The 26747-nt window shown below is 36.7% G+C and overlaps 1 protein-coding gene across 6 annotated transcripts in view; it reads right to left on the bottom strand.

Annotated features, from left to right (window-relative positions):
- The window catches only part of LOC127867492 (transient receptor potential cation channel subfamily A member 1-like), a 66826-nt gene that overhangs the window by 17949 nt on the left and 22130 nt on the right, over positions 1–26747 (bottom strand). For 4 of the 6 annotated variants that reach the window (XM_052408666.1, XM_052408670.1, XM_052408667.1 and 1 more), the window contains 12 exons: positions 24890–24977; positions 22490–22521; positions 21506–21597; positions 19570–19702; positions 17133–17210; positions 13908–14047; positions 10485–10660; positions 8945–9028; positions 6901–7061; positions 4998–5113; positions 3397–3598; positions 1471–1491 (listed from right to left, as the gene is read on the bottom strand). In XM_052408666.1, coding sequence (XP_052264626.1) covers positions 1471–1491; positions 3397–3598; positions 4998–5113; positions 6901–7061; positions 8945–9028; positions 10485–10660; positions 13908–14047; positions 17133–17210; positions 19570–19702; positions 21506–21597; positions 22490–22521; positions 24890–24977 — 1323 coding nt within the window. The remainder of the gene's footprint in view (positions 1–1470; positions 1492–3396; positions 3599–4997; positions 5114–6900; positions 7062–8944; positions 9029–10484; positions 10661–13907; positions 14048–17132; positions 17211–19569; positions 19703–21505; positions 21598–22489; positions 22522–24889; positions 24978–26747) is intronic. The other 2 variants (XM_052408668.1, XM_052408671.1) reach the window with 1 other exon arrangement.

The raw sequence follows: 26747 nt of genomic DNA, 5'->3' as shown, positions 1-26747 counted from the left end.
TCCCTTTCATTTTATTATAAGTGAATGAAGATTCTTATGTTGATTTAATACTCTAGTTTCTTATAACTCAATACTTTCGAGTGGCAGCTTTTAGTAGTATGCTTATGCTTCATTGTATGTTGTGATTGTACATATGCTGACAAGACTATAATAAAGTAATGAACCTATATTCGCTAAATAGGGCTACAACATTATGATTCACAGTAATATAATTGACAGGTAGAAGATTTGTATTCGGATATACATGCTTATATAGTTTTATGCAGTTGCACTATGAAACCTTATAAATAACGTATACTAGTATGAATAAACAATTGACCTTTGTTTTGTGTACACCCAAAATGTTATTTGCTATTGACAGAGGTATGGGTTCTTGGGGACAGTATTCCTCAGCGGGCAGGAGCAAGAGCCAAATAACGGGGGATGGAGAACCTGCGGCTGCCCACAAGCATCCAATGGTGGGGAATTGGCGGCCTGACATGGTCATCATTTCGGAGTTCAATAGAAGCCAATGTGTTGCTGTCCACACCGCCAAAGGTATTGGTATTACATCTGGGCGGAAATGATCTGTGCATCGACTCATGTACAAAGGTACGGAATAATATAAAGAGAAAAATTAAATATTTAAGGACAGCTTTGGCAGACACAGCAATAATCTGGGTGGACATCATTGACCGGATAAATTGTAAAAACGTCGCCGGGAAACAGGTTTGATCGAGTGTGTGTGCAGTGGGCAAGCTGCGGCACCAGTACCACTTTGGACATTGATGCAAACACCCAGGGTTTTTTCCTCATGGATGGGGTGCACTTGTCACCAGTGGGGCTGGAGTTCTATCTGCATTATGCAATTTTTATAACCCACAATATATAGGGCATAGTAATTTGTAAACATTGCAATTTGTATCGACCAAGTGGCTAGTACTGGTGTGCTATCAGAATTTTGGGGAATAAATCAATTTATTTGTGGCGTAAAATTCTGTGAGTACAGGTTGTTGAATTTCTCAGTTCCACTCATTTTAGTTAATCAGTATTAATTTATAAATAAACAAGTATATTCTAGGGGTTTTGAGCTCTCCGCTGCCATTGTTTGGGGCTCCTTCGGGACCGCAATGACGCAGTGGGCTCACAACCCATCTCTTAACGTAAACATTATGGCAAAAGGCTAACTGCACAGGGCGAGGTTTGGTTGGTTGCTTGCTTGCATGGTTGGTTGGTTAACAAGACTTGCAGGGGTCAGGTATATTAGATCTTACCGGAACTACACCCTTTTGGTAAAATTTGGTGGTTACTGGCACCGCAGTAGGAGTCAGCGTGTAATTGTGTTTACCGGCGTGTGGTGTCATGGTTACTGGCAAATGGTATAACTGGTCAGATATATGGGTTACTGGTAAAGGTTGGTGTATGCCAGAGGGTTATATAGTGTGGCTGCCAGAGGGTTATATAGTGGGTCACTGGCACAGGTGTACATACGCGGTTACGCTCCGTGCAAGTCTAAATTAGTAACCATCTCGTCTAGGAAATTATTATTAAACACACCAAGTGCTCCCAGGGTTTTGCACCACGCCTTTGCGCCAATACTTATCCCAGGCTTTTAATAACTTTGACATGCAATGATTAATTGAATGTATGGCTAGTTTCAACATAGAAATAAAGACAATCCGCGTATATTCTGGCTATTTATTGTATATCATAAAATAAAAGCATAATCTAAGATACGCAAATTACTTTTTTGCAATATTAAAGGAAGTTACAATCTTGAGTTTGAATGTCACATGATGTAGCGGTAGAATATTACAATGCATAAGACAGTATTCTTGACACGAAGTATTCAATGGATGATCAAGATTTATTTGCAATTATCTGGATTTGTACCCACAAAAACGCAGAAAATATCATATAAAAAAAAAGAGATGTGTTTGTCAGAAACACAATGTCCCCTACTGCGCCGCTTTGATATATTTTACCTTTGACCTTGAAGGATGACCTTGACCTTTCACCAATCAAAATGTGCAGCTCCATGAGATACACATGCAAGCCAAATATCAAGTTGCTACGTTAAATATTGGAAAAGTTATGAAGAAGGTTAAAGTTTTGGTTAAAGTTAGATGCGTCAGAGAAAAGACAATGTTACTAAATAAATGAAGCCATATATTTACAATTTGACCTTGAAGGATGACCTTTACCTTGAGTGGAAAAGTTATGCTCCATGTGATACACATGCATGCCAAATATCAAGTTGCTACGTTAAATATTGGAAAAGTTATGAAGAAGGTTAAAGTTTTGGTTAAAGTTAGATGCGTCAGAGAAAAGACAATGTTACTAAATAAATGAAGCCATATATTTGAAATTTGACCTTGAAGGATGACCTTTACCTTGAGTGGAAAAGTTATGCTCCATGTGATACACATGCATGCTAAATATCAAGTTGCTACGTTAAATATTGGAAAAGTTTTGAAGAAGGTTAAAGTTTTGGTTAGAGTTAAATGCGTCAGAGAAAAAACGATTTTACTAAATTAATGAAGCCATATATTTGACCTTGGACCTTGAAGGATGACCTTGACAATTCACCAATGAAAATGTGCAACTCCATGAGATACACATGCATGCCAAAAATCAAGTTGCTACATACAATATTTGAAAAGTTATGAAGAAGGTTAAAGTTATGGTTAAAGTTTTGATTTTTTTTATTGACCTTTGACCTTGAATGATGACTTTGACCTTGAATAAAATTTTTGACCTTTGACCTTGAAGGATGACCTTCCCCTTGGACTTTCACCACTCAAATATACAGCTCCATGAGATACACATGCATGCCAAATATCAAGTTGCTACGTTAAATATTGCAAAAGTTATGAAGAAGGTTAAAGTTTTGGTTAAAGTTTTGATTTTTTTATTGACCTTTGACCTTGAATGATGACTTTGACCTTGACCTTTCACCACTCAAAATGTGCAGCTCCATGAGATACACATGCGTGCCAAATATCAAGTTGGTACATTCAATATTGCAAAAGTTATGAAGAAGGTGAAAGTTTTGGATAAAGTTTTGATTTTTTTTATTGACCTTTCACCTTGAAGGATGACATTGACCTTGACCTTTCACCACTCAAAATGTGCAGCTCCATGAGATAAACATGCATGCCAAATATCAAGTTGCTATATTCAATATTGCAAAAATTATGACGAAGGTTAAAGTTTTGGTTAAAGTTTTGGGACACACACACACAGACACATACAATTACAGACAGGCCCAAAACAATATACCCCCGATCTTTCAATCCGGGGGCATAAAAACGCCTACAACAACAACTTACATGTATTATTTTCTATTATTATAATAATTCTGCAGCCGTTATACTCAGTATAAGAATAGAGCTATCAAACATAAGAGACGCCTACTTTGATCTGGATGGTGACTTTTTGTAGATCTTTCCCTTCTGGGTCGGTCATATCATCGTCATAGTCATCTTTGAAGGGAGAACAATTTACACGAATGAAGGTAAGGAACTGGTTACATGACTCTGGACTCATGCCCTCCCAAAACGCCAGCAACATGATGCATTTCTGCATGACAGCATTTGCCTTGGCATTGTCATACACACTGGAATATGCATAAATATGCATACAATTTGTGACTTGCTCTGGAACAATGTGGTTTGATGTGTAAAGAGACATCTCAGATAAACCTTTGCTTTCCACACAGTCTAAACTGGGACAAAACTTTTCTCTTTATGTGATTAAAAAAAAAATACAGACTGTTCTTAAAGAAAATCCAGTGTGGGTGGAAAATGTTGTTCCTGCTAAGCCTGTGTGGACTGCACCAAATTATCTGGGACTACACTTTACCCACATGCATTTAACCATTGTTTTTCAGAACAAGGCTCATAAGAAATATCAATTAATAAATAAAGGATATTTGTTGGATTTGGTGGAATATCGATTTTAATTCACCTGTGATCATAGAAAATATAGTTTTCCAATGATCACAAGTGTATTTAAATTGATATTCCACCAAATCCAAAAAAAAAATCTTGTTATTTTATGCTTCCAAATGATTATTTTTTTATTTTTGCCATTCCGGACAATAATATTCCCTATTAGGCGCCCTGAAATGTTTTACATGCATGTTCAAGGGAAGCTCATCCGTATGTTTTTATTCAATACAGAGTAGTTTCCCTTGGTAACATTGCGGGGGTCACAATGGGGAAACCAATGATATCTAAAAATATATGTAGTTCCTGTCAAACAATGAAAATTATTCAGTTACTTTTCATTCTTTGAAACAGTGGCATATCAGTTTTAATGCACTGATTTCTCTATAAACCATCTGAAAGCATAAAATAAATAGACTAAAATAGTACAATTAAAATTAGAAACTGAGCAAAAAACACTTTTAAAGATTATCAAACAAAAACCATGGTGCAGACTAATGTGACAATAAGTGCCAGTCCAGCTGATCAACAGACAAGAACCATGGTGTAGAATGATGTGACAATATGTGCCAGTCCAGCTGATCAACAGACAAGAACCATGGTGTAGAATGATGTGACAATATGTGCCAGTCCAGCTGATCAACAGACAAGAACCATGGTGTAGAATGATGTGACAATAAGTGCCAGTCCAGCTGATCAACAGACAAGAACCATGGTGTAGAATGATGTTACAATATGTGCCAGTCCAGCTGATCAACAGACAAGAACCATGGTGTAGAATGATGTGACAATAAGTGCCAGTCCAGCTGATCAACAGACAAGAACCATGGTGTAGAATGATGGGACAATATGTGCCAGTCCAGCTGATCAACAGACAAGAACCATGGTGTAGAATGATGTGACAATATGTGCCAGTCCAGCTGATCAACAGACAAGAACCATGGTGTAGAATGATGTGACAATATGTGCCATTCCAGCTTGTGCTGCAGTAAGTTTAAAATTTGGATCAAAAGTGTTTGAGATCTAACCTGAGAAAAGAGCAATAAGCAGGTTTAGACAGAGACTTACCGCTGGAATGTGTCCGAGAAGAGAGCAATGAGCAGGTTGAGACAGACTACAGCAGACAGGAACAGCCAGGTACCAACCAGGATGGGTGCCATGATTGAGTCCACAGTCAGCATTTGCTGAAAATAGTAATGCTGGATAGAAAAACACACAAATATAATGATGATGACCCAAGTTTGCAAGGGCAAGTCATATTTTCTTACCATTTCTTGTATATTATCTCCAGTAAATATGCAAACAAGCCCCACTGTAAAAAGTTGTAGTAAAAATAGAATTTGTCAAAAGCTTTGTTTTACTACTGGAGATATTAATTAACATAAAAGAAAGCATCTGTTTAACAATATGTTTCACCATACATCTTTATGCAAGTTGGTGGCTTTACTTAGTTACTTAATATAATTAACTCACAGACTGCAAAGTCATGATTGAAATTTTAACAATAGTTGCTGCATTCTGAGAAAAGGGGTTTCATGGGTGTGCGCAGTCCGCACAGGCTCATCAGGGATGATTGTTTCCCCCTAGACTGTTTTTTTTTGCTAAGAAAAGAATTCCTCTAAACAAACAAGAAACCGTCGGAGACGGGTGATGCTCCCCAAAGTTTTTTTTGTCCCAATATTGCACTATATATTCAGATAAAAGGACACGTCTTGAGGGGCATAACTTTGGACAAAATAATACGAGGGATGGTTTAGCAACTTAAAAATTTCAAAGGGCCATAACTCTCTAAATAAATCATCTAACCAGAACCCACAAATAACATGCGCATCTCCTCAAGGTAGTTAAGCTTCCCATAAATCTTCATTGTATTCCAGTCAGTTGTTGGGGAGAAATAGCCCGGAAAAGAATTGCACTATAAGTACAGTTTATAGAAAATTTCAAAGGGTCATAACTCTGTGAAAAATCATCCGACCATAACCGGCTGATAATATGCACATCTCCTGTTGGTAGAGAAGCTTCCCATAAAGTTTCATTGAATTCCCACGATAAGTTGCTGAGAAATAGCACGGACAAGAATTGCACTATATGTACAATGGAAAATTTCAAAGGGCTATAACTCTGTGAAAAATCATCCGACGAAAACCAGCTGATAATATGCACATCTCCTCTTGGTAGTGAAGCTTCCCATAAAGTTTCATTGAAATCCAGTCATTAGTTGCTGAGAAATAGCTCGGACAAGAATTGTACTATATGTACAGTTAATGGAAAATTTCAAAGGGCTATAACTCTGTGAAAAATCATCCGACCCAAACTGGCTGATAATATGCACATCTCCTTTTGGTAATGAAGCTTCCCATAAAGTTTCATTGAATTCCGGTCATTAGTTGCTGAGAAATAGCTCGGACAAGAATTGCACTATATGTACAATTAATGGAAAATTTCTACGGCCATAACTCTGTTAAAAATCATCCGACCAAAACAGGCTGATAAAATGCACATCTTCTCTTGGTAATGAAGCTTCCCATAAAGTTTCATTGAATTCCGGTCATTAATTGCTGAGAAATAGCCCGGCAAAAAATTGTACATGGAAGGACATTCGGACGGATTTACGGACGGACGAAGCGGCGACTATATGCCCCCCCCGCAAATTGTTTTGGGGGAGCATAAAAATACCATACAAGTGGACTGCACAGACTTAACTGGGACGACAATTAATGCATAAAGCCCCTTTCCTCAGAAAACAACTAATATATTCATCTGAATGCATGTAACTTCAACAATTATTTTAGATTCAAACAAACAATCTGTAAGCACTCACAGATATTGTTTGGACCAGATAAACACTCAAATTCTAAAAAATGGTATTCATCTAGACTGGGATTGGCTTTTTTTAATTTCAACACACAAAACGAAACGTCACTTAAGTGTCAAAAAAGCAGACATGTCAACTTGATAGAGGAATACTCACGTCATATGCGTAGTCATCAACAAGAGTCATTCGCCACATAAGAAACATTGCGCTGTCAAATGTGCCCATCCCAGTAACCGTGACATTTTCCGCTTTAAGGGTCTCACCAGAGTCAGTCATTGGACGTTTGGTGCCACCAAAAATCATCCAAAAGGCACACACTGAAACAATCAGTTCTGTCTTCAGACACATATTTTTGACACAAAAAACAAAACTGTACCAACATAAACGGATGAGCTATTCAAAAGTATTGTAAACAACAATTTCAAGTACAGATAAAACAAACATGAAAACAAAATAAAAACTTAGGTTCTTAACAAAATGTAAAAAAAGGTTAAATTAACCCTTTCAGTGCGGGAACCGAATTTTGAAGGCCTTTGCAAACAGTTTGGATCCTGATGAGACGCCACAGAACGTGGCGTCTCATCAGGATCCAAACTGTTTGCTATTCTGATAGTATTCTTTGGAAAAAATCGAAGAAAATGCTAATTTTAGAAATTCAGCAGACGACATTTTAGCAGAAGACAAATTTCCCAGCATGCAACGGGTTAAATATGAGCCTCGATCCAGAAATATAAAGCTTAATGCGACTGCCAAAGTGTCCTCCTAGATTTGCCTGTGCAGTACACACAAGCTATTCATAAGGCTTAATGCAACTGCCAAAGTGTCCTCCCAGATTTGCCTGTGCAGTACACACAAGCTATTCATAAGGCTTAATGCAACTGCCAAAGTGTCCTCCTAGATTTGCCTGTGCAGTACACACAAGCTATTCAAAAGGCTTAATGCAACTGCCAAAGTGTCCTCCCAGATTTGCCTGTGCAGTACACACAAGCTATTCATAAGGCTTAATGCAACTGCATAAGTGTCCTCCCAGATTTGCCTGTGCAGTACACACAAGCTATTCATAAGGCTTAATGCAACTGCCAAAGTGTCCTCCCAGATTTGCCTGTGCAGTACACACAAGCTATTCATAAGGCTTAATGCAACTGCCAAAGTGTCCTCCTAGATTTGCCTGTGCAGTACACACAAGCTATTCATAAGGCTTAATGCAACTGCCAAAGTGTCCTCCCAGATTTGCCTGTGCAGTACACACAAGCTATTCATAAGGCTTAATGCAACTGCCAAAGTGTCCTCCTAGATTTGCCTGTGCAGTACACACAAGCTATTCATAAGGCTTAATGCAACTGCCAAAGTGTCCTCCTAGATTTGCCTGTGCAGTACACACAAGCTATTCATAAGGCTTAATGCAACTGCATAAGTGTCCTCCCAGATTTGCCTGTGCAGTACACACAAGCTATTCATAAGGCTTAATGCAACTGCAAAAGTGTCCTCCTAGATTTGCCTGTGCAGTACACACAAGCTATTCATAAGGCTTAATGCAACTGCATAAGTGTCCTCCTAGATTTGCCTGTGCAGTACACACAAGCTATTCATAAGGCTTAATGCAACTGCCAAAGTGTCCTCCCAGATTTGCCTGTGCAGTACACACAAGCTATTCATAAGGCTTAATGCAACTGCCAAAGTGTCCTCCTAGATTTGCCTGTGCAGTACACACAAGCTATTCATAAGGCTTAATGCGACTGCCAAAGTGTCCTCCTAGATTTGCCTGTGCAGTACACACAAGCTATTCATAAGGCTTAATGCAACTGCCAAAGTGTCCTCCTAGATTTGCCTGTGCAGTACACACAAGCTATTCATAAGGCTTAATGCAACTGCCAAAGTGTCCTCCTAGATTTGCCTGTGCAGTACACACAAGCTATTCATAAGGCTTAATGCAACTGCAAAAGTGTCCTCCTAGATTTGCCTGTGCAGTACACACAAGCTATTCAGGGATAACACTGTCCAACTCAATAGATTTTTTAATAAGACAATTTATTCAAACCTAAACAAGCACAAGAGCGGAGAGAGTTGTCCCTGATTAACCTGTACAAACAGCACATACTAATCCAGGATGACACTTTATGCACATGAATTACGCTTTATTTTCCCAGAATACAACTCATATATTACATAACTTTATATGAACAGGATCAGGTCTACTTACGGTATGGAATGTAGAATTCAAAGTATAAAAAGGCAAACTTCACCAGGTCTTTTATCATGGCACCTAACATCACAACAAAGGGACCTGTATGAAATACAAATATCACATTTTAGAGGCATTTAAAACCCTTTTTGCTTGCCAAGCTTACATTCCTATTTTTTTTAGCCTTAATTAAAAAAATTACCTTATGGAACAATATAACAATAGTATACAAATAGAGGATATTTTTGGTTTTGGTAAATTATTTATTTAAATTCAAAAGTGGTAGGACAATTAATATTTCACCAGTGGCACAGCCACGATTGTAAGTATTTATTTCATATGATCACAAGTGGATAAAGATTGATAAGCTTCTCAAACAAGCACATTTTCTAAGAAGTTCATGCTTTTCAACTGTTTGTTTACATTTTTAAAGAGTAAGATTGAAGAATTTCCTAGGAATAATAACATCATAAACTCAGAATTTTGTCATCACTTCACAGCGAAACATAAACGAGAGCTGTCAGAGGACAGGGGACTAGACTTTCTTGTTCTTGTCAGATTCTGGCTTTTTTCCTAAATCAAATGGTTTGTGTAGAAGATGAGTTATTAAACTACCAAAAGGTTTTCTTCCAATTAGTAAAATATCCTACATGACACATAAGCCTTGATTTTGCGATGAAACAACATTTTGGCATTAACTCTTTCAGTGCTGGAACCAAATTTTGAAGACCTTTGCAAACAGTTTGGATCCAGATGAGAAGCCACAGAACGTGGCGTCTCATCAAGATCCAAACTGTTTGCTATTCTGATAGTATTCTTTGAAAAAAATCCAAGAAAATGCTAATTTTAGAAATTCAGCAGATAACATTTTAGCAGATGACAAATTTCCCAGCATGCAAAGGGTTAACTTACAGTGACCTTGACCCATTAGCATCACATTCAAACACAAATTAAGTATTGAACCATGTATATACATGTATGCTTGCATCACAAAAGCAAAGCTCAATTGGTTCCCCAGATCTGAAGCCAAAACATGTGTTCTATATTTAGTAACCTTGACATTGATAACATGTCGATGACACACGATGCACAACACATAACAAATGACGGACAAAAGGTGATCTCAAAAGCTAAACATAAACAAGTTGTGCTCAGGTGAGCTAAACACAGGTCAGCAGTTTCTGAGATTTATATGCAGCCAAATAATTAAAAGTGCAATAAAACTCAATTAAAGCAATGTGGTCGTGGGCCACCCAAGGAACATTTCCTTGCAATTATTTTTGAATTCCATATTAGTTTCTAAGAAGAAGATTTTAAGTTTAGCATGTAGCCACTAGCCATATGAGGGAAACTTTTAGGCTGCCTTTCAGATATGTTTAAAAACAAATCAAATAACTCCGAGGAATTTTGTTTAAGATCACTCCAGGATCATTGATGTGAAATAAATATCCATTAAACTTAATTTTAGTTAACATTTCACTCAAATATCATATAAAGTATATGGTTTATTTAAGCCCAATACCACATGACTTAAACCAGTATAATTATGGTATTTTACCAAGCAGAGAGAAGGCTCGTATGTTCTTCATGAGTCTTAGCCAGAGAAAGATGATCACGATGGCTGTGAGGCGTATGTGAGCCCGGGCAATCTTCTCCGTGTGGAAGCCGATGTCCACAAAATGTGTGACTATCACCGCCAGCAGCAAGGAGTAACACATCCAGTCAAACCAGTTCCTGTGGGGTATGCATGATAAACATCCAGTCAAATCAGTTCCTGTGGGGTATGTATGATATACATCCTGTCAAACCAGTTCCTGTGGGGTATGTATTATATACATCCTGTAAAATCAGTTCCTGTGTGGTATGTATAATATACATCCAGTCAAATCAGTTCCTGTGGGGTATGTATGATATACATCCTGTCAAACCAGTTCCCGTGGGGTATGTATAATATACATCCAGTCAAACCAGTTCCTGTGGGGAATGTATGATATACATCCAGTCAAATCAGTTCCTGTGTTGTATGTATAATATACATCCAGTCAAACCAGTTCCTGTGGGGTATGTATGATATACATCCAGTCAAATCAGTTCCTGTGTGGTATGTATAATATACATCCAGTCAAATCAGTTCCTGTGGGGTATGTATGATATACATCCTGTCAAACCAGTTCCTGTGGGGTATGTATAATATACATCCAGTCAAACCAGTTCCTGTGGGGTATGTATAATATACATGCAGTCAAATCAGTTTCTGTGGGGTATGTATAATATACATCAAGTCGAACCAGTTCCTGTGGGGTATGTATGATATACATCCAGTCAAACCAGTTCCCGTGGGGTATGTATAATATACATCCAGTAAAATCAGTTCCTGTGGGGTATGTATAATATACATCCAGTCAAACCAGTTCCTGTGGGGTATGTATGATATACATCCAGTCAAATCTTTTTCTGTGTGGTATGTGTAATATACATCCAGTCAAATCAGTTCCTGTGGGGTATGTATGATATACATCCAGTCAAACCAGTATCTGTGGGGTATGTATAATATACATCCAGTCAAACCAGTTCCTCTGGGGTATGTATTATATACATGCAGTCAAATCAATTTCTGTGGGGTATGTATAATATACATCCAGTCAAATCAGTTCCTGTGGGTATGTATAATATACATCCAGTCAAACCAGTTCCTCTGGGGTATGTATTATATACATGCAGTCAAATCAATTTCTGTGGGGTATGTATAATATACATCCAGTCAAATCAGTTCCTGTGGGTATGTATAATAAACATCCAGTCGAATCAGTTCCTGTAGGGTATGTATGATATACATCCAGCCAAACCAGTTCCCGTGGGGTATGTATAATCCAGTCAAATCAGTTCCTGTGGGGTATGTATAATATACATCCAGTCAAATCAGTTCCTGTGGGGTATGTATGATATACATCCAGTCAAACCAGTTCCTGTGGGGTATGTATAATATACATCCAGTCAAATCAGTTCCTGTGGGGTATGTATAATATACATCCAGTCAAATCAGTTCCTGTGGGGTATGTATAATACACATCCAGTCAAACCAGTTCCTGTGTTGTATGTATAATATACATCCAGTCAAATCAGTTCCTGTGGGGTATGTATGATATACATCCAGTCAAACCAGTTCCTGTGGGGTATGCAAAATATACATGCAGTCAAATAAGTTCCTGTGGGGTATGTATAATATACATCCAGCTAAACCAGTTACATGTACTGTGGGTTATGTATGATATACATCCAGTCAAACCAGTTCCTGTGGGGTATTATAATATACATCCAGTCAAATCAGTTCCTGTGGGGTATGTATAATATACATCCAGTCAAACCATTTCCTGTGGGGTATGTATGATATACATCCAGTCAAACCAGACCATGTGGGGTTTGTATGATATACATCCAGTCAAACCAGTTCCTGTGGGGTATGTATAATATAAATCAAGTTGACCAGTTCCTGTGGGGTATGTATGATATACATCCAGTCAAACCAGTTCCTGTGGGGTATGTATAATATACATCCAGTCAAATCAGTTCCTGTGGGGTATGTATAATATACATTCAGTAAAATCAGTTCCTGTGGGGTATGTATAATATACATCCAGTCAAATCTTTTCCTGTGGGGTATGTATAATATACATCCAGTCAAACCAGTTCCTGTGTGGTATGTATGATATACATCCAATCAAACCAGTTCCTGTGGGGTATGTATAATATACATCCATTCAAATCAGTTCCTGTGGGGCATGTATAACATAGATCCAGTCAAACCAGTTCCTGTAGGATATTGTATAATACACATCCATACAATCCAGTTCCTGTGTGATATGTGAAATATCTAGGATGAAATGTGTAACTGTTGTTTCTGGTGTGGAAACGCTGAGTACAAACAACCTATGTGTCCTCACTACGAATCAATTTCAGACACAAACATGAACACATGACTCAATTTATGATTCTTTTTTAAAATCAATTCTGTAGCAAAAACCTTTGCTAATACATGCATTTAAGATTTATGTGTTTAAAGCAATAGCCTCTCATACACTGCACCAATTGGCTCAAACTCAGGAAAGTTTAATTTAGGTACAGGTTGATTGTTGAACAAGTTTCTTTGTCAATAAAGGAAGCCTTCTCTAGTTTGATTTATGGGCTCTATTAAAGTCCTAGTTCAAAATGTCCAAATCAAAATGACGTCAGGTGATGTGAAAGTGCTGATTGTTAAATGGCTTAATTGAGTAGTATTAATGTTAAGTGCACAGTCAATTTGGATTAATTAAGAATGTAGTACCTATTGAATTGGTCTAGGTCCAAATTAGGTCTACATCAAAGTCAGTTATAAGGAAAGGGTGATGTGGGAGTGTTTATACTGTTCAAGGAAATTATCCATGAAAGTACCAATGCTTTTATAGGTTATATTTGGACGACTGACAAACAGACTTGCTGTTTGCTCCATGCCTTCTAACATTAGTAGATGCCACAGGGATGGGCATCAGGATTGTCACAATTGATTTAATGTAAAATACCGTCATTTATCTCAAAGCTTTATTCCAATTCAAACAAGTCTATTGCCAAGCAATATATGTTCCCTACTGGCTCCACCATTGTCAGATTTTTTTTTAATTTGTTGCCATAGCAACCAGAATTTTTGATGTAGGAACAAAATAAAATGATGTGCATAATGTCCATATTGCCATCTATCCATGTTTGAAGTTTCATGAAAAATATGAAGAACTTCTAAAGTTATCGCAGGATCCAGAAAAGTGTGACAGACTCACAGACAGACGCACAGAGCGCAAACCATAAGTCCCCTCCAGTGAAACCGGTAGGGGACAATAATAAAATAAGTTGAAGTGATTTTTCGATCCCCACCTTTCTTTTATCTATTTGTTTTCTTTCTGTAAACATGTTCAGAAACTTGAGTCTAGAAAACTTTTACGGAAACACTTACCAGGGGTCTGCAAAGTAACTTGTCACAGAGTGGTGAACATTGCCCAGCTCTGTCTCAAGGAAAGCTTTCTCTTCGGGCCAACGAGGGTGGCAATACTTCATGTCGTCATTTATCTCTTGCTCAAGCCATTTCTTGACGTTCTGAAGTGAAGCAGACATAGAAATGGTTGACGGTGAGACTGTTCTTCTTGGCAGACATAGCAATTGTTGAGGGTGAAACTGTTCTTCATGGCAGACATAACAATCTTAAAGGGTGAAACTGTTCTACTTTGCAGGCATAGCAATGGTTGAGGGTGAAAATGTTCTACGTGGCAGAAAAAGCAATGGCTGAGGATGAAATGTTCTACTTTGCAGACATAGCAATGGTTGAAGGTTTACTGTTCTACTTGGCATATATAGCAATTGTCAAGGGTGAAACTGTTCTACTTGGCAGAAATAGGAATGGTTGAGGGTGACAATGTTGTACTTGGCAGATATAGCAATGATAAAGGGTGAAACTGTTCTACTTGGCAGACATAACAACAGTTGACGGTGAAAAAAAAGTTCTACTTTGCAATGGTTGAGGGTAAAAATGTTCGACTTAGCAGACATAGAATTGGTTGAGGGTGTACCTGTTCTACATTGCAGACATAGCAAGGGTTGAGGGTGTAACTGTTCTACTTGGCACACATAGCAATTGTCAAGGGTGAAATTGTTCTACTTGGCAGACATTGCAATGGTTTAGGGTGAAACTGTGCTACTTGGAAGACATAGCAATTGTCAAGGATGTTATTGTTCTATTTACATCTGATATATTAACTATATGATGCTATATTCTTAAATCTTTTTGTAAAAAGAAGAGATTTAGTTGACACTTGTTCTTAATTTCATTTCATCTTTCCTCAAAAAGTTGTAACTCTGTTGCTCTGGTCTTCTTCCTACCATGGGGTAATTAAATGGTAGTTAAATTGAATGCATTTTAATGCCCTGTTATTATCATTTAATTTGAGTTGCAATTCTATGAGGTTAAATTTTATTTACACTCTACTTGGTAGACACAGCAATTGTTGAAGGTGAAACTGTTCTTCTTGGAAGCCACAGCAATTGTTGAGGATGAAAATGTTCTACTTGGCAGTCACAGCCATTGATGAGAGTGAAACTGTTCTACTTGACAGAAATAGCAATTATCAAGAGTAAAACTTTTCTACTTGGCAGACAAAGCAATGGTCAAGGGTGAAAATATTCTACTTGGCAGAAATATAAATGGTGTAGGGTGAAACTGTTCTACTTGGCAGGCACAGCAATGGTTGAGGGTGAAATTGTTCTATTTGGCAGGCACAATCATGGTTGAGAATGAAATTGTTCTACTTGGCAGACATAGCAAACGTCAAGAGTGAAAATGTTCCACTTTGCAAACATAGAAATGGTCAAGAGTGAAACTGTTCTACTTGAAAGACACAGCAGTTGTTGAGGATGACATTTTTCTACTTGGCAGACATAGCAATTATGAGGGTTAAACTGTGCTTCTTGGCAGATATAGCAATGATTGAGGGTGAAACTGTTACACTGTGTAGACACAGCAATGGTTGAGAGTGATATTGTTCTATTTGGCGGCAAAGCAATCGTTTGGATGAAATTGTTCAAATTGGCAGTCACAGTCATGGTTGAGGGTGAAACTATTCTAATTGGTAGACATAGCAATTGTTGAGGATGAAACTTTTCTACTGTGAAGACACAGCAAAGGTTTAGGGTGAAACTGTTCTACGTAGCAGACATAGCAATGGTCAAGGGTGAAAAACTGTTCAACTTGGCAAACATTGCAATGGTCAAGAGTGAAACTGTTCTACTTGGAAGACATAGCAATGGTTGAGGGTGAAACTGTTTTACTTGGCAGATATAGAAATGAATGAGGATGAAACTGTTCTTTTTTAAAGACATAACAATTGAGATTGAAACTGTTCTACTTTGCAGACATAGAAATGGTGGATGTGAAACTATTCTACTTGGCAGACATAGCAATACTGAAGTATGAAACTGTTTAACTTGAAAGACATAGCAATGTTTGAGGGTAAAACTCTTCTTCGTGGCAGACAAATCTATGGTTGAGAGTTAAATTGTTCTACTAGGCAGACAAATCAGTGGTCAAGGGTGAAACTGTTCTACTAAGCAGACATAGCAATGGTCAAAGGTATAACTGTTCAACTTGGCAGACATACTAATGGTCAAGGGTAAGACTTGGCAGACATAGCAATAGTAAAGGATGAAACTGTTCTACTTGGCAGACATAGCAATAATTGAGGGTGAAATTGTTTTATTGGGGGACATAGCAATCGTTGAGGGTGAAACTGTTCAACATGCTAAACTCTTTAATATAAGATGCCCTAAATACTCTGTGATGGGAAGATTACATGAAGCAAAGAATTCCATATAAGGAAAACACAGTTTTAAAAAGGTAGATAACTTAAACAGCTGCCATTAAAATGGGTTACAGGCATTTAAATGGTCTTTGTGACACAGATATTCAATAAAAGGTGAATGATCATTATTTAAAAATAACATACATTTAGTGAAACAAAACTTAAACAAATGGGTAATTTACTTTTACAAAGGTGCATTATATTGATTTACTCAAAATCACTTACCTGTAAATGATGTTATTCATCGATTAGATCAAAAAGTCAGGTGTAATTGGCATGAACAATACAACATTTTAACAAAATATAACAACTTAAAAAATACTTTTTTATACTAAGATATGATTCTAATCTTTGTATAAATCAGATCAGTATGCGGGCTCATTTGAATCATTTAACAATATTGGCTGCACTCTGGGAAAACAGGGCTTAATACGTGTCGGTAAAGTGTCATCACTGATAAGCCTCTGCAGCTGCACAGGCTAATCTGGGATGACACTTAACGAACATTTTACTACACTTTCCGTTTAAATAAATTGAAGAAGGTGTCTTCTTAACAAAAATCAAGACTAGGCCTAAAGTGTCCCGATAAGCCGGTGAAGACTGCATAGGCTGATCAGGTACAACACTTTAAGCACTTACATTAAGTCCTGTTTTCCCAAAGTGATGCTCATATCGCCCCATTGGAGCAAAAAGGTACCATGTGCCTTCTAATTTAATGTCACATGGTACCTTTTTGCACCAATGGGGCGATATATATCTCTAAACAACAAACTTTACCTCGTGTGCCACTTGTGATGGTCTATATTCACCATCTAAAAAACAATCCTTACCTCGTGGGTAACTTGTAATCGCCGATATTCACGGATCTCATCAATGATCTGCCAGACAGTAATCCCCACAGCTGCAATCTGAGAGAACAGAAGGGGCTTTATAATTTTACAAAAATCTTCCAATAATAATTTCTCTATTGAAAAATAAATAATTTCAGATTTGAAAGGCAGTGACCCAAGTTTTATAAATATGTGTTGGGTGTTTTTGATGCGTTTTGTGCATTCTTGGTGTGGTGAATTGTGACTAAAGAAGCACGATTTGAACAAACTCCGTTCAAGAGAAGATTAGAACGTTTTCACAACATTAATTTAAACAAGAGTGCCTGAAAGGCCCAAAGTCGCTCACCAGAGATAACAAGATATTTTTGGGACAAATCTTCTGACCAAGTTTCATGAAGATCGGAAAATAAATGTGGCCTCTAGAGTGTTAACAAGGTTTTACTAAAGCCATATAAGGAAAAATGCACCGCCCCCTGGCAGCCATGTTTTTCAACCAACCGGCATCATTTTTGAACTCGTCCAAGATATAATCGGGTGAATCTTTTGACCAAGTTTCATGAAGATCAGACAGTAAATGAGGCCTCTAGAGTGTTTACAAGATTTTACTATAGCCGTATAAGGAAAATTGCCCCGCCCCTTGGAAGCCATTTTTTTCAAGCAAACATAATTATTTTCAAACCAATCCAAGAAATCATTGATACCAATCTTCTGACCATGAAGATTGAACAATAAATGTGGCCTCTAGAGTGTTAACAAGGTTTTACTATTGCCATATATAGCCATATAAGGAAAAATGCCACGCCTCCTGGTGGCCATGTTTTTAAAGCAACCAAAACCATTTTTGAACTCATCCAAGATATCATTGGGACAAATCTTCTGACCAAGTTTCATGATGATCGGAAAATAAATGTGACCTCTAGAGTGTTAACAAGGTTTAAACATAGCTATATTGTATAAGGAAAATGCCCCCGTGGTAGCCATGTTTTTCAACCAACCGGCATCATTTTCGAACTCATCCAAAATATCAATAAGACAAATCTTCTGACCAAATTTCATGAAGATTGGACTATAAATGTGGCCTCTCGAGTGTTAACAAGGTTTTACTTTAGCCATATAAGGAAAAATGCCCAACCCCCTGGCGGCCATGTTTTTCAACCAACCAGCATCATTTTTGATCTCGTCCAAGATATTATTGGGATGAATCTTCTGACCAAGATTCATGAAGATTGGACAATAAATGTGGCCTCTAGAGTGTTAACAAGATTTCACTATAGCCATATATAGCTATACAAGGAAAAATGCCCCGCCCCTTGGCAGCCATGTTTTTCAAGCAAATTAAGGCTACCATTTTTCAACTCATCCAAGATATCATTGGAACAAATCTTCTGACCAAGTTTCATGAAGATCGGAAAATAAATGTGGCCTCTAGAGTGTTAACAAGGTTTTACTATAGCCATAAAAGGAAAAATGCCCGGCCTCCTGGCGGCCATGTTTTTCAACCACCCAGCATCATTTTCGAACTCATCCAAGATATTATTAGGATAAATCTTCTGACCAAGCTTCATAAAGATCATACTTTAGCCATATATAGTCATATAAGGAAAAATGCCCCGCCCCTTGGCAGCCATGTTTTTCAAGCAAACGTAACCATTTTCGAACTCATCCAAGATATTATTGAGATCAATATTCTGACCAAATTTCAGTAAGATTGGACAATAAATGTGCCTTCTTGAGAGTTAACAAGGCAAATGTTGACGCCACACAATTCACAACGCACCACGGACAAAAGGCGATCACAATAGCTCACCATGAGCACGTTGTCGGGCTCAGGTGAGCTAAAAAAACAAGTAACACCAAGGCTGGGCACAATTTCGACACCAGGTGTATGATATGAACAAACTGGGTAGAGGAAACCCATATGTTACACACTAAATATTAAAACCTTAATCCTTGCTATTTGAGAGAAGATTTTTAAATAATAAATTCTGCAAAACTCTATATATATCATATAAACTCTGGGGCGTAGCTAATATCGACCTCTATACAATTTTACACACTCAAATTTAACCTCACAACCTTGGGGTTTCAGAGAAGACTGTAAATGTTCCAATTTGTTTAAAAATGCTTTAGCTCTGTTGACCTATATATGCATCAGAGCAATCAAACAACTTTGAAAGATTATCCCCCAAGTATCATTCCTGAGACATTTTGTCAAAATCAGTCCAGCAATTGAGAAGGAGATGTAGTTTGAAAACAGACAAAAAGGTTGTCCTAAAAGCACACCGTGTGGATTGCAAAAATGAGCTAAAAAACTACGTGTTAATGCTTAAAACCACAGAAATACAAAAAACTGCTGCCATTACACACATCATGGCCTATCATATAAAAACCATCCAGCTAAAAATGAGGGCAATCATATAAAACCCCTCCAGCTTACAATGAGGACAATTCTCCACCAGTGTTCGGGCAGTTTGTAGTCATGTCGCTCGTCATACTCAATGAACACCCCATAGATGGTCCACAGCATGATGTACATGAAGTTGAACAGCAAGGCTCCATAGGCTCGCCACCTGGAATAATCCAGAATGAATACAAGATGTACTAGAGATGTTGATATTAAGAAAATATTTCAAAAGAGAAGTTCAAACCAATTTATTTTAGCTCAATTGCTGGAGAGGGGGGTATTAAAATACATATTTACTAAAATATGAAATAATTTCCAGCTACAGATTATTGCTTATTATTGCAGAAATAACCAACAGTTTGGATTTTTGTAGAAATTAAACCATGAGGGTGATAGGCCGAGTGGTTTAAAAACAAGTATCTCAATTACCAACCATTGGTTATAACCCCCCAAACAACACTATTATAGCAATTTATTTTACTTCCACAATAAATTTACATAAATTAGCTTTATAACATTATAATCATGTAAATCTATACTTAGCCCTTTTCCATGAAAAACATGCTTTCGTTCCCTGACATCAAAACACCCAAAACAAGTTATACTGACATCATGGGGATCGTTTAAGCTAGTATGGTCATATATGCAAAATAAATTCCAAATTAACCAAATGTTAACATTTTTTAAAGCTTAAATACAACAATTGCAAAACTAATGTGGTTTAGCTATGCTGCATAATGCAAAATCTATTTGATTGTAATTCTTTCGCCTGAGCATGTGAATTTCTCTGAATTTGTGTAACCCCTTTCATAACTGTAGACTGTATAACTGCCCATGCACAATAAACCAAACTTGTTTTCCTTCTTTGTTTATACAAAGCAGTATGTGGGTTGTGGTGGATAGGATCATTCTTTAAATCTCCTTAACATACTGAAGAACTGTAATATAATCAAAGGGCAATAACTTCCTGAAAAATCATTTAAGTGGAACAGCATAAAAATATGTTCATGTCTTCCCTTTAGGAATTCTATGCATAAGTTTTTTTATAAGTCATTCATAATTCCCAAAATAATTTGAACGTGTCCAACATGTTCTTTCCTTTAAGAATTCTGCATATCAAATTCCAATCATTAATATCTGCGAAATATTTATAGTAAAATGTCATTATAAAAATACATATGACAGGGCAACCACGCCTTAAGAAAATGATTGAAGTGAAACAGCATGACATAATTCGCATGTCCAGCCTCCAGGGATGCTGCATATCAAATTCCGAGTAATTTATATCACATATGTCTAAATTCTCAAGTGGGAAAAAATATTATTCAAGGGAAATAACTCAGTTAAGTAGTTAGAGCGGAACAACTCAACAATACCCACATGTCCTACCTATAAGGATCCTGCCTATCAGGTTTAATCCAATTCAGATCATAAGTTCCTGAGATTGTTTGTAAGAACAAGCAAAATTCGTTTAAAATCTTAATCAAAAGAAAATAACTCACTGAAAAATTATTGGAAAAGACACCCTAATATGAGCATGTCCAGTTTATAGTGTTGCTGAAAATATATTTTAATGAAATTCAAACAATCAGGGTCTGAGATTTCATACTTAAATGAAGAATGTGAAGGACAGAAAGACAGATGGATGGAACGACAAATATCAAGTAAGACAGATTTGATTAGCTGGAAATTTATTTCTGCCTCCAGCATAATGAATTCAATAAAATTAAAAATACATGTACATTAAATTTTCTTCTAGTCCTGGGTCATGCAGCATTAGACAAACACAAAGATGGGTGAAATTTGTATTTTTGCTATAAGTTTAACTGAAAGGGTATGCATGCCAATAATTTAATCTCTGAAATTATCTTAAGATAATTTTGGTCACAGTAAAATAATCATTTTACAAATACACCACAATCTTTTATTTTTAAAGCCCAAAGAAGTTGATATTAAAGCATGTTCATACCTTCCAAATTGAAGCCACATTTTCTCAATCAGCATAAGAAAGACTTGATTGGTCAGAATATCAAACTGGCGATACTTTACTGCCACTTGCAGCTGAAAGAAAAAAAAGTATTGGAGTCAGCATTTACCAGTAAGAACATATGTGATGCTATGTTGTTATAACTATTTACGTTACATAAATTATTGTGTATATTTAACCCATTCAGTGCTGGAACCGGATTTAAAAGGCCTTTGCAAACAGTTTGGATCCAGATGAGACGCCACAGAACGTGGCGTCTCATCAGGATCCAAACTGTTTGCTATTCTGATAGTATTCTTTGAAAAAAATTGAAGAAAATGCTAATTTTAGAAATTCAGCAGACAACATTTTAGCAGACAACAAATTTCCCAGCATGCAAAGGGTTAAGTGCAAACATGATGTTGGTGTGTATCAGTCTGAATAGACTGTTAGTCTGTGTGATATATATTTAAATATGTCATTCAGCCTAAATTCAAAGACATTGAATCTCACATATGAAAATAAAGTGTTTTGCATGAATGCTGTGAAACATATTCTTATTTATATATAAAATGATTTCAATTATATTTTCAGAAGTAAAGTATCCAAAATTTGCACATGGTCAAGGGAAGATGATGATGAATGCATGCATGAATATTTTAACATTATACATACAAATAACCTCAATTTGTAGCCAAGCACTCTAAATTCTGAGCAAACTGGCTCAGTCTGCAAAATATGTAAGGCCTTCAACAAAGGCTCTAAAGATTTGATTAAATATTTAAATGTGAATTAATTTTAAAAGTTTACAATCTTCTACTTAAAAATTCATTAAAAAACTTAAAAAACTATTACTGTACACAATTATAAATAATCTTGTAATAAATACAGGTTTAACTTATTCAAACATAAAAGCATTTTTAAAATAATTTACAATAATATAAATGTAACTTGAACATAAAAAATAAAAAGTCAAAGAAAACTCACTGGTAGCTGAACTGTCAGATCTTGATCTTTTTCTGAAACAAAAAAGTATTAAAGATTGCATAAAAGAAGAATACAATATGGCTTGATTAAGTATTATTAATTAAAACAGTCATTGATTATGATAAATATTCTTGCAAGGTTTATTTCAAGCAGGTAGAAAACTTGGGTATAAGTCAATAGACTCAATACAGTAGAAAATTGCATGAGAGACAAGTTCACAACAAAAAAGTACAACTGTTGAATGATGCAGGTTTCTAAAATGTGCAGACACATCTCTGCAAAGCATATCATGACATGAACCAAAATGGCATATTGCACATCTACATAGTAAAAACAACATATTGGCCGTGCTCTGTGAAAAAGGGGTTGAATGCATGTGCGTAAAGTGTCGTCCCAGATTGGCCTGTGCAGTCTATATATTCTAATCAGAGACAACACTTTCTGCTTTTATGGTATTTTTCATTTAAGAAATAGTAAACTCCACTGAGGTTCCTATGGCATTTTAGTGACCAGCCAGGAAGCCACAAACCGTATATGGACCGAAGCCGTAGGCTGAGGTCCATATACAGTTTGTGGCTTAATCCTGGCAGGTCACTATAATGCCATTGGGACCGAAGTGGAGTTTACTATTTCTTATATTACACCGAAGAGTTTCCCCTTAACCATTGTACAGTGTTGTACGATAATTTTTTGTTTCGATCTTAAAGTGATAAACTTATGAATTTCGCAGGAATAATGACGTCATTTCGTTAAAAAATGACGTCATTTTACATTAAAACAGTGCAAATTTAGTGGTGTGTAACCCCGAACGGTCGATATACAAAAAATAGTGACCGGTCCACATATTATTAGGTCTCTCTATCGCATTTTATAGACTGAAACCGGTCACTATAATGACATTGGGACCAAAGTGGAGTTTACTATTTCTTATATTACACCGAAGAGTTTCCCCTTTACCATTGTACAGTGTTGTACGATTATTTTTGGTTTAGATCTAAAAGAGATAATCTAAAGAATTTCGCAGGAATAATGACGTCATTCCGTTAAAAAATGACGTCATTTTACATTAAAACAGTGCAAATTTAGTGGTGTGTAACCCCGAACGGTCCATATACAAAAAATAGTGACTGGTCCACATATTATTAGGTTCCTCTATAGCATTTTATAGACTGAAACCGGTCATATAGATATAGAAGGACTATCTCTGAGGTGTAATATTTAAAGATAGTCTCTTCTTAGCAAAAATCCAGTTTAGGCGGAAAAGTGTCGTCCCAGATTAGCCTGTGCAAACTGTGAAAGTTTGCAAAGTCTTACAAGCAATTAAAAAAAGGAGCTATTATCAGAATATTTACTCTAAAGTTGAAATACAGGCAAAGGGTTATAATTCTGCCAAAACTTGTTGAAGCCAAAAGTATTTTCTTTACAATCATAATCACATTGAGATTATTGTACTGTGAAAAATTAAGTAAGATCCACTTAGAGGCTTAGAAGAGAACTTAAAACACAAAATGTTGGGACTTATTATTCTACAGTGGAAAAACAGACCAAGGGCCAAAATTCTGACAAAACTCCTTAAAGCCGAAATTCCTTCTTTACAATCTTTTACACATGAAGATCATTTAACTGTGAAAGTTAAGAAAAATTCCCCTAATAATTAAAGAGGAATTGAAAAACGCTTTCGGAGGGGTGTTAGTACGTCTATACAAATGGACAGACAAACAAGTGCAATGCTTAAATCCTCCCACTCTGTTGGGGCACACAAAGATCTAAATGTCCACTTTTCTATATTGGATTACCTACCTACATCATTGACTAAGGCTTTCAATTAGAAATACTGTTTCCTGTTTGGTCAGTCACGCACAATTGATTACGTACCTACATCATTGACTAAGGCATTAAAATAGAAACACTGTTTCATGTTTGATCGGTCACACACAGCTGATTACCTTCCTACATCATTGACTAAGGCATTCAAATAGAAATACTTTTTCCTGTTTGATCCATCACCCACAATTGATTACCTACCTACATCATTGACTAAGGCATTCAAATAGAAATACTTTTTCCTGTTTGATCCATCACCCACAATTGATTACCTTCCTACATCATTGACTAAGGCATTCAAATAGAAATACTTTTTCCTGTTTGGTCAGTCACGCACAATAGATTACCTACCTACATCATTGACTTAGGCATTCAAATAGAAATACTGTCTCATGTTTGATTGGGCACCCACAATTGATTACATACCTACATCATTGACTAAGGCATTAAAATAGAAACACTGTTTCATGTTTGATCGGTCACACACAGCTGATTACCTTCCTACATCATTGACTAAGGCATTCAAATAGAAATACTTTTTCCTGTTTGATCCATCACCCACAATTGATTACCTACCTACATCATTGACTAAGGCATTCAAATAGAAATACTGTTTTCTGTTTGGTCGGTCACGCACCAGCAATTGCTGTAAAGCATCCAAAGCCTGAAACAACATACAACAGGCTTGAACTACATACACTTCACATGCCCATTAATGTTCAACTCTACAGATTGGCCATTTAAAAATTGTATGCAAACATTTCCAAGCTTATAAGTTAAGTCAAATAATGGTACAATGATTCATCATAGTGAAGAATGAATCATCGAGAAGTATATAAATCTACTACAAGATAAGTATTGATGCAAAGCATCAAAGGGCTTCAGGAATTTCAGTGTAAAAGGCATTCAATGAAGTTACATGGAACGATTTTTTTCTACCTTAAATATTAATAATTTGGCCGATTATTTTTAACAAAATAGATAAAGATACTGGTATAACCATTATCTATGATTTTGTGTTATAACCCCTAAATAACCATTATCTATGATGTTATGTCATAACCCCCAAATAACCATTATCTATGATTTTGTGTTGTAACCCCCAAATATTTCATAGTTCATTTTTATTTACATTGGTTTCCTTTTTTTTTACTGGCATCAATGTGCAGTTTTCATTAATGGAACAGAACTGTGTAGGTTTTAAACAAGAGGGCCAAGATGGCCCTAGTTCGCTCACCTGAGAGGAGTCGGTTAATTCAATCTTTACCAAATGTCAAACTTGACCTAGATATTGTCCAGACAAACATCCTGGTCAAGTTTCATCATAATTTCATCTGCGAGTCATGATCAATGTACCTATGAAATTTCATGATCCTAGGCGTAAGCATTCTTGAGTTATCATCCGGAAACCTTTTTTCTAAGTTGAGTCACCGTGACCTTGACAGCCATTGTGTGAATACGTTTTTTTGGAACTGTGACCTTGACCTTTGACTTAGTGACCTGATAATCAATAGGGGTCATCTGCGAGTCATGATTAATATACCTATGAAATTTCATGAACCTAGGCATAAGCGTTCTTGAGTTATCATCCAGAAACCATTTTACTATTTCAAGTCACCATAACCTTGACCTTTGACCTAGTGACCTGAAAATCAATAGGGGTCATCTGCGAGTCATGATCATTGTACCTATAAAGTTTCATGATCCTAGGCATAAGCGTTCTTGAGTTATCATCCAGAAACCATTTTACTATTTCAGGTCACCGTGACCTTGACCTTTGACCTAGTGACCTGAAAATCAATAGGGGTCATCTTCGAGTCATAATCAATGTACCTTTGAAGTTTCATGATCCTTGGCATAAGCGTTCTTGAGTTATCAACCACAAACCATTTTACTATTTAAGGTCACTGTGACCTTGACCTTTGACCTAGTGACCTGAAAATCAATAGGGGTCATCTGCGAGTCATGATCATTATACCTATTAAGTTTCATAATCCTAGGCATAAGCGTTCTTGAGTTATCATCCAGAAACAACTTTACTATTTCAAGTCACCGTGACCTTGACCTTTGACCTAGTGACCTGAAAAACAAAAGGCGTCATCTTCGAGTCATGATCAATATACCTATGAAGTTTCATGATCCTTGGCATAAGCGTTCTTGAGTTATCATCAAAAAACCATTTTACTATTTCGGGTCACCGTGACCTTGACCTTTGATCTAGTGACCTGAAAATCAATAGGGGTCATCTACGAGTCATGATCAATGTACTTATGAAGTTTCATGATCCTAGGCCTAAGCGTTCTTGAGTTATTATCTGGAAACCATTTTACTATTTCGAGTCATGACCTTGACCTTTGACCTAGTGACCTGAAAATCAATAGGGGTCTATCATCTATGAGTTATGATCAATGTACCTATGAAGTTTCATGATCCT

The sequence above is a fragment of the Dreissena polymorpha genome, chromosome 2 (genome assembly GCF_020536995.1).
Source record: "Dreissena polymorpha isolate Duluth1 chromosome 2, UMN_Dpol_1.0, whole genome shotgun sequence".
Classification (NCBI taxonomy): Eukaryota; Metazoa; Mollusca; class Bivalvia; order Myida; family Dreissenidae; genus Dreissena; species Dreissena polymorpha.
Note: the sequence above shows the minus strand (reverse complement) of the source record. Positions and strands in the feature narration are given on the sequence as shown.